This window comes from Coptis chinensis, chromosome 1 (genome assembly GCF_015680905.1).
Source record: "Coptis chinensis isolate HL-2020 chromosome 1, ASM1568090v1, whole genome shotgun sequence".
In the NCBI taxonomy this organism is placed as follows: Eukaryota; Viridiplantae; Streptophyta; class Magnoliopsida; order Ranunculales; family Ranunculaceae; genus Coptis; species Coptis chinensis.
Genome location: NC_141456.1, coordinates 16,502,626 through 16,512,064, shown reverse-complemented (window position 1 = coordinate 16,512,064; position 9,439 = coordinate 16,502,626). Strand labels below are relative to the sequence as shown.

General features: G+C 36.0%; 1 protein-coding gene and 1 long non-coding RNA gene across 2 annotated transcripts; one reads left to right on the top strand and one right to left on the bottom strand.

Moving 5' to 3' along the window:
- Nucleotides 1-1,577: 1,577 nt before the first annotated feature.
- Nucleotides 1,578-2,798, top strand: LOC147522526 (uncharacterized). The gene is made up of 3 exons (XR_015195366.1): nt 1,578-1,640; nt 1,887-2,005; nt 2,575-2,798. It is a non-coding gene; the product is annotated as an uncharacterized LOC147522526 (long non-coding RNA).
- A 973-nt stretch (nt 2,799-3,771) lies between these two features.
- Nucleotides 3,772-9,021, bottom strand: LOC147522525 ((R)-mandelonitrile lyase 3-like). Its single transcript, XM_086560236.1, has 3 exons — nt 8,630-9,021; nt 5,785-5,827; nt 3,772-4,870 (listed from the first exon to the last, which is right to left on the bottom strand). Exon 3 carries the CDS (start codon nt 4,731-4,733, stop codon nt 4,116-4,118), a length of 618 nt encoding a protein of 205 aa, XP_086416362.1. The 5' UTR covers nt 4,734-4,870; nt 5,785-5,827; nt 8,630-9,021; the 3' UTR covers nt 3,772-4,115.
- Between the last annotated feature and the right edge of the window lie 418 nt (nt 9,022-9,439).

Here is a 9,439-nt window from a genome sequence, read left to right as displayed (position 1 = left end):
GTGTTCTTGGGAACATAGGTGGAAGGCAGTGGAACCGCGACGTTTGATTTGGGATTCTTGCCTGGAGCAGTCCGTTAGTTTTCTTTTAGGTCTGATTCTTATTGGAATGATGTAATAACGTAGTTTACATTTTAGTATAACATGAGAATACGATGTTGAGGACCTGTTATTCTTAGAATGTTATATTGATGATTTTTGATGGAAGATAGACTTGTATAAAGTAATAAAGAGAATTTTGGAGATTGAATTTGTGGTTAAGATTGTTTATGATGTGGGTTTTAGGTTTTGACATGTGTTGTATCCACCCCGTCATAGCCTGGGTTTTTAGACAATTGAACCAAGTGATGTTTGAGATATTTATATTTCAAATATTCATTTTATTTTAATTGTTTAGAAATTCGGGCTGTGACAACAATCCTTAGAAAAAGTTGAAAAGGAGAAGACAGAGTAGAAGATCAAAAAAGAAGAACCCAGAGAAAAAAGTATAGCTTTGGAGCTTTGTAAAAACTTTTTGAGGTTGGCACAAAAAATGAGGTAAATATTGTCTCGTCTTTGAATCACAAAAACAACGTAAAAGTTGTTGATAGTAGATCCATAAGTTGCTGGTTCATGATCCCACAATAGCTAAAGTCCGTTTTTATTTTTGCTGGGTTGAAATCCAACGGTCATTAATCGCTGGTACGTATCGCTAAGAGAATCTAACGGATAGATATGATTGTGCATGCCAAAATCAGAAGTACAAAAGGAGAGAGAGTGTGTTGCAGAGGAGAGAGAATGTTGTACAGAAGGGCAATTGGGTAAAAAAACCCGTTGAATTGGTCAAAATTGAAAGACATGGCCGGTTGGAGAACAATGTGTATTTATTATGGCTGATTCAGGAAATTACCCTTTGTTGTATTAGTTCTCGTGTTTGTACTTTCTGGATGTGCATGTTGAAATATATGTTGGTAAGAGTCATTGTTCTTTATGGATTATTACAATGGCTTTTTAGTTTTAACTACTGCGACAATATATGAAACAATATATGAAGACTGATATCAAGAGGTTGGGTTGCAGAGTACAATTAATTAAAAGAGATATTTTTGGAGACCCACATATTCTTCTTATTGTTTGAAGCTCAAGTACGTTGTTCAAATCAATGTAGTATAATTTCAGTTTATTACTAAAACAAATTGGGTTATTCAACAATCTTTTTTTTTATTGTTTTATTTTATTTTTCCTTTTTGTAGTTTAGTTAGTACAAGGAACGATGTATAAACTGAAGAGTCCGACCATGCGCTACTGCCTATGTTCCAACTTGTATCCCATCCAGGTCTTGCATACACATCTTATACTCTTCTAGCATGTTCAATTTTGTATTGGGGAGAATCTACTAAGTGAAGAAAATCTTAAGGGCTTGAAGTAGTCAGCCAATGAGCATGTCCTTGTCGTTGCAAAAAACCCGAGTTGCTTTTAGTTTCACGGCTCTGTTGACATTTTCAAATGTGCAGGCCAGACTATATATGATATGATTCTAACCTCTTTTTTCTATATATGCTCTACTCTATTGTTGTTCTTTAGAAAGAAGAGGAGCAAGCGAGCTTGGCCAAGGTCCAAGGAGCAACAACAAATTATCACTCTCTCAATCTATCATGCATCAGGTACTAATTAAACACGTATACAATTTTATTATATCAAATGTGTTTATGAAAGTGAGTATGGACTGTTTAATTAAATTTCATATATAGAAATTGATCTTTCAAAGGCTTGGACTTCTTGTGTGTGCTTGTGAGATGTGAAAGACAGAATTATACATACTGATTTAACTATTATCTAGGAAAACTAGTAGGAAAACATTATGATAATTAGGTGTATGATGTTGCTCATAGACTTCTTATGGGGAGTAGGGAAAATGCATGTATAGATTCAAGCTCAAAATTTGTTTGATGAAGTGAAACGCATGGACGCTTCAACAATATCTGCATTTCACAATGCGCTAATTGACGTGCTATGTCATTTTGGTCAGGTAAGCTACCTCTCTTGCATGTTCAAGCAATTGACTTAAAAGTGCACATAATACCATATGAGTTGATCTCCAACTCGGTTACAAAGTGTCCAACATTAAGGTCACTGTCTTATGACCAATAGCTAGGGTTTATACATTTAAGTGGATTGATTAGTTAGTTGCATACTGCATGCTGCCCATAAGTTGATCTTGGTAATGGTTGGAAACACTCTTTAGCACCTAGTTTTGCTACTGTAAGTGTTTAGCAATTCCATTTAGTGTTATCACTTTCGTCGAAGTAACGTTTTTTTCCTTGCAATTTTTTTAGTAGTGATTTGTATTTGTGGGTCTTTTTTGTTTTCAGCTCTCTGACAACCATGTGCTATATATAAATGTGGTAGTGTATATCTTGAACTACAATCCATTTGCATTGTAGGTATTTTCATTTATTTTTCCTTCCGTTGTGAGAACTAGGTCCCATTGCATTGTTTCTTTCATCCCATATATAAAATAACCTGCTTTTGGTCAGTAGCTTGAACTTTTGGTTACAAATTTACTAATAATGTATCTTTACTTAATTTGTTTCTTAGGTTTGACAACGATCAATCGATGGATAATACTTAATGTGTTGATGATGGAGTTGATTAGAATGATTTTTAGTTTAGTTGAATTGAATGTGCTATCAAATAAATGTATCTAGTATTTTTCAATGATGTTGGATAAAGAATAATAACTTGCTATTTTTTCTTGTTGAATAAATTGATGTAAGGAATAAGTATTTTCGAATGGTTTGAAAATATATGGGGTTGAAATTAGTGGATGTTCTAATTTTATTTTTGAGAATTTTATAGTTGTTTTATTGGTAAAATAAGTTTACAGGTTAGGAATTGAATTATAGGTTATTATGTAGTATTTTTGGCAGGAAAAATATAATATAAATAATATAATTTTTTTTATTTTTTTTAAGATGATGGTTTTAGAAGAACTGTCATAGTGTAAACTATTTGTTGACATATTTTTCTTCCGTAAAATGACGGTTCTATAGTAGTCAATGAGCATTTCTTGACGATTTTGACGTGAAGTGTTAGAAAATAGGGTTGAGCCAATTAGGATTTCCCGCAACTAGATGGGGAAATTAGGGTCTCCCCCTTGAGTACACACAAAAAAAAACACGGTCAACTTGGGTTAACCATGGTTGACCATGTTTTTTTTTGTGTGTACTCAGGGAGGAGACCCTAATTTCCCCATCTAGTTGCGGGAAATCCTAATTGGCTCATCTAGTAGGGGGGTAATACTAAAAAAACCTAGAAAATATTATGAATTTCTTGACGGTTCTAACAATAATATATGATGGTTACATAAGTATTATAATAAATTTATCTACTATAACGTTTTAAAGACTAATATATGTCATAATGGGAGGAACTTTTAAGACGCCCTTCTACGAACTGTCATAACTTTAATGACGATTTTGGTTGACTTTTTATGACACTCCAGTAATGACGGCTAGTTTTTCAATCAGAAAGTGTCATGATATGTATTTCATGACAGCTAAAAGTTGTCATAAAAAGCCCTGTTTTTTAGTAGTGTGTTAAATGATTTCTCATATGTACGACATTATGTAGTATTGTAACATTCATATTTGAATAACCTGAAAATACATATTTAACTAAACTAAATATGATTATGTGTATTAGGCTGTTTGTAATAAAAAAAAGAATTGACTGTGAAGATATGTCACGTGGTACGTGCACTTTCTCTCTCACACACACGTACAGGCACAAATATCCTTCACAAATATGAAATCCAATTCCAAGCATACAAAAGAAAAATGGTACAAAGAGAAACATCAACGAGAAGGAAAATACAAGCACATCAAATACATATATATCCAGTACAGTTGTGCGGCACTCTTAGCAAACACATATATGCTATACTTGATAACACTAGAACGGGCAAATTGCAACACCAAGTAATATATGCTCATTCCATGCCCCTCTCTCTAAGCATCTTAGTGCCTTGATACCTACCAAGCATTAGCAAAGTCCCCATTGGACTTGTACTCATTAGGTCAGATAATGCAGAGGCGTCCACTACTCTTACTCCTTCAACTCCAAATACCTTATGATCCTTATCGACTACAGATCCAACACGTACTGCATCCTCCGTGGATATGTAGATAAGACCTTTTATTCATCTTACAAAATTCTTTCAATCTCTCTTCACTAAAGATGCTGTTCGAGTCAACATCATTCCGTTGTTTTTTATCACCTGAAATGACGATATCAATCTTTTCACTGTAATTAGTCCCTAGAACGGAGTCCATAGACCGAGCAATCTTCTTCATCTCATGAACCATCTCAACACATCCATCCAAATCTTTTTCCTCTAAAAGATAGTTGAACTTCACTGATGGATTTTTTCTGGGATCAATACTGTTTAACTTTACGATTCCTTTAGACCTTGGATAAGCTAGTTTTCCCAGTATGGATCTTAGTTGTTTGTTCTTTTTTAAACGTCCACCACCATATTGAAATAAGAACTTGGAATTATTTGTAATTCCTATAACTTGAGATGGATCTCCATATGCCTGAGGTACATCTATTACATCTAACATAAATATTATACCAGGATGGTCTTTTACATCTTGACCCACTTGTGGTGCATTGACCATTGGTGTGATGTTGAACTGAACAAGGTGTTCACTGGGGCCAATTCCGCTTAACATGAGGATTTGTGGACTCCCCATTGTTCCTGCACACAACACTACATCACCCCATGATTCTCCATCGAACGAACAATTCAAATAGACCTCGTAGGAGATTTCTAAATCTTCATGACTCTTGATGAACCTGATGCCACAAGCCCTGGGCTTAGTTCCTTCACCTGCAAGTTTTATGTGTTAAGTAACAATTTAAGTTAAGCATGAATTGAGTGAACACAATCTAAAAGGATCTCTCCCAAATCCCAAAGGCAAAAACCACCTCATATAGATTAGGATCATGCTCAAAAGCATCATTAGAATAAAAAAATTTATATGAACAAACAACTTTGAACAAACTAACATGGCAATGCAACATTCATGTTACAATGAGAGTTGACAATGCAACATTCATGTTGCAGTAATATTTGATAGGGCAACATGGCTATTATTCTTAACAAACTGCTATGGCAGTGCAACATTCATGTTGCAGTGAGATTTGATAGTGCAACACCCATGTTTCAGAGGTAAATAGTGCAATTTGACAGTGCAACATTCATGTTGCAGTGAGATTTGATAGTGCAACATCTATGTTGCAGAGATAAACAGTGCAACATAGTAATGAGAGTTGACACTACAACATCCATGTGGCAATGGTAATTGACACTGCAACATGAATATTGCACTGCCACGTCAATTTGTTCACATAGTTTGTTCAAAATTGTTTGTTCATATAGAACAACTCTCATCAGAATACCCCTAAACTGTTATGCATGACGCCCGTGAGTTTTCTCTTTGATGCACTAAATTTTAATGTGTGCTAAGAACCACATCCCAAGAGCCGAAAGAAATTCTGCATACTTGCTAACTAAAAAAATCAATATGAACTGCAATACACATATTATGGTTATATTTCTTAAAATTTCAGCATAATAATGCTCAAAAGATGAGACACTGATACGGTTATATTCCATAGAAAGTCAAGAGAAGATTATAGTTAATCATAAAATCTCTTACTACTGAAAATTTCTATGCGGACCATCAGTTCTAGACGTTTGTGAGGACTGATGAATATCCTCACTTGGTTTTTTTCATTTACCTTGGGAGAAGATAATGTTTTTAACGGTCGCGTTCAAAAGAACTGTAAGACCCCTATTTTATATTTACATTATTTGCGTAACTATAATTAATATTTTCTGTATTTGACTGTATTTTCTTGTCAACGTGCGAGCATATGGAATACCAAATAGTTAAGGAAGGAATACTAAATAGAAATTTCGAATAATGTTAATATAGGAAACTAGCATTTGAATTTTTGAATATGGATAGTGTATCTTTCATTTTTGGAAAAGCTTTAAATAAAAAGGAAACAAGGTATTAACCTAAGTAACATATATATAATTCTTTTAATAGAAATAATATTTCCATAGTTAGGATATAAGATTATGTAGTAATTTGGAAGTTAAGGAGAATATAGGGTGTCTTAAGTAGGAACTTGTTTTTTTGGAAAAACCTCACACAACACACACAAGCCAACAATTGGAGAAGAACACGGATTTCGCGAGCTAATTTGGGATTGGATCTTTCATTATTTTCGTCGATATTTTTCACATTCTTTGTTAACACATAAAGTGAGTAGTTTATCTTTTTCGGTTTTCATTATATATAGACACAAGAATCGGACTTTAAAACCATGTTTTGTTCATCCTTCATTGTCCGCTCTTTTTTCTGCAAAGATTATTCTTATTGTGAGTGGTTATTCTTGATTGTTTCTCGTGATCTAGACACGCATTAATGCACCACATTTTGATTCTTGAAGAACCACCGTTCTATTACTTTTCATGCCGTTTTTGTTCTGAACAACCATGGATTTTTCCTGTACATGTTAGATACTATGAAGAGTTGTTAGTACTGCCTACACCATTAGGTGGTGGGGAAGGGAGGCGCGAGCCCCTAACCTCCTCTGTCAAAAAACGCCATTTCGGCCATTACTGCGTTACTGAGACAGTTTTGTTTGTGAATTTATTGGTGCGGGTTTGAGCTGTTTTTGGTAGGGAGGGTTGTTGGTTTGAGGTATGGTGGTGGTAGAGAGTTTGTGGGGGTTCGAAAACTCCCAAGAACAGTGATGGTGGTCGGATCTAACAAATTTTTGAAGTGTTTTCTAACTGAAAATCGGGGGTGCTTGGTGAAGCAAAGTGGTGGGGTTTTTCACCCACACCATTTTCGCTTAGATAGATTTGGGTGGTGTGTGAAGGTTTTTTTGGGGGTGGCTGGAAGGAGCGGCTGTTGCTGTGGAAGGGATGACCGAGTGAGCAATCCAGTGCTCCAGGTCGCTGTGTAGTTTTTGGACTTAGGACTAATTAGTTGGGCCGGACCCTATTAGTTCTGGTTGGGCCGGTTTGCAAGGTTTATGTGGGCTGGTCCTAAAATTTGAATTGGGTCGCATGGAATCTACTTAATTTTGAGATTTCCAATTGGGCCAGATCAGTTATGGACCTGGTTAACCCGGGTCAGTTTAGCCCAGTCGCCTAGGACCAGGGTTTGAACTTTTTAAATATGGATTTGGGTGAGGACCGGGTGGAATGACCACCGGTTAGGACCGTTGACTGTTGGGTTGACTGTTGACCTGTTGACTTTTTCCAAAAATGTTATAGATGGAATTTATGGACCCATCCGATGATAGGATGTGGGTGACTCTTGTATAAACTTGTTTGTCAGTATCTAATATAGATTTGACATTGATCTTGTGTAAATATTGGCACGTGAAGATAGAGAGATGTTACGGTGTATATATATACCCTTGAATAAACTACGTAACGAAAATCCTAGAACCTAGCTACCACAACTCATGTGATTTGGCCCTTCTGGCGTTTCAGTTAATCTGAATGGCCTTCGGGCGGCCCTTCTGGCGTAGCCGAATAGTGGCTTGATATATTCCGTTCGCAAAATAGAACGATGATGCGTAATATTTTATGCCGAATAGTGGCATTACTTACATAATTGCTTCCGTGTGAGGATTTACGGTGTCGCGGCATCATTTCGTGGTGGTTACGCACGGAGTGGTTCATTATGTAAGGGGAGGCATGTGGATGTACATGTTCGGCGTTGGGTAGCGATTGTGGTAGCCGGGGAAACTAGGTAAAACATAGAGACGACGTATTATTAGGGACACTTGATAAATGTTACTGATATGTTACTTTTCCCTTTGGTGTGGTTAGCAAGTTAAGTTTCAATTTATAATATGATTATCACAAATTGCTTTGCAGGAGAGTGGGTTAAACTAATTATTCTTGCAGAGAGGACCCACTCTGCGATAGAGCATGCATAAAGGTAAGTACTAGGATGCCATAAGTTATTTATTCATAGTTAGAAGCTAAGGTGCCTTTATGAAGGAACTAACTACCTTAAGCTAAGGCGCCTCGGTGAGGAACTACCTGCCATGTAAAGAATGAAATTTTATGTATGTCTAAATGGTTTTTCTAAGGCTACTCATACCAACATTATTTATAATGTTGACCCGATTTGCATGTTTGCTAATCGGGTGTGTTCTTATATGAACATAGTCGATCACTGGACGACAGGGGTTAGCCGATGTTCGAGAAGGTGGTGGGGCACTTTCGTGATTGATGTTAGCATTTATTTTCAATAAGATGTTGTTTCATTTTTCCTCAGAGATATAGTGGAATTTGTTGGGGACATATGTTTAATTTATTTTTTCCGAATTATTTAGTGAAGAAGTTTGTAACTTTTTCTGACCACCAGTATTCATAATGATGAGTGGATTGTTTTGAGTATTTTATTGTATTTGTTTTCCGCATGTATTATTATTCATTAAGGGTTATGATATAGATTGGGTTTTGAGGTTGGTGTCACATCTCGGATATCGAGGAGTCGGATATCATTTATATTATCTGATTTATCGAAATTCGGGGTGTGACAAGAACAGTAAGCCTCTTTGGATCTCCAGCCTCTAGCAGATGAGCAGAGCAATGTCTTATTTCATTCTCAGCAAATAAGGTACCTGTTATTTTTGTTCCTTCTACATGCTCTAAGCTGTAACCATTAAATGGTAAAATTCCAGCCCCAACAAATATATCTTTCGCATAACTTTGCTCTTTAGTCAGTTCTTTTGGTTCAAATATAACTTTAGATTCCACCCATTCATAAGCCTCCTTCACTAGTTTCCCATCCCATCCAGCTCTCTCTATGTACTCCTTATTACTCCTAGTGTAAACGCCGCCATTAATCGCGGTTGTTCCTCCCAACACTCTTCCTCTATAGTTAGCTACTCCCTCCTCTGATTCAAATTTTTGTATTATCGAAGTGAATTCATTGAGCTGTGGACGCAAAGACGAAAAGAAGTTCTTCTTTTCCATTATGAAGGGGTCCTCAAATGGTGATCCACCTCTTTCGACTAAAAGCTTGCGGTATCTTTTCGGACAATGTTGCGTGAGGGGGCAACCACTAGTGCCTCCACCCACAACAATATAGTCAAAATATTTAGACTGCACTTGTTGGACGTCAGAAATAATGTTGAGGACTCCATGACCTACAATGAAAATCGAATATTATGAACATTATACGAATCTAAACGAGCTTAAAAGGTTTCGAGATGAAACAAAAAGTCATTCAAACCTTGAGTCATTGTAGGGGATGACGAATATGAAGAGAAGACTCCGAGAAATTAGACAGTAATTTATTAATGTTTTTGACATATATATATATATATATATATATATGAAGAGTGAAGAATA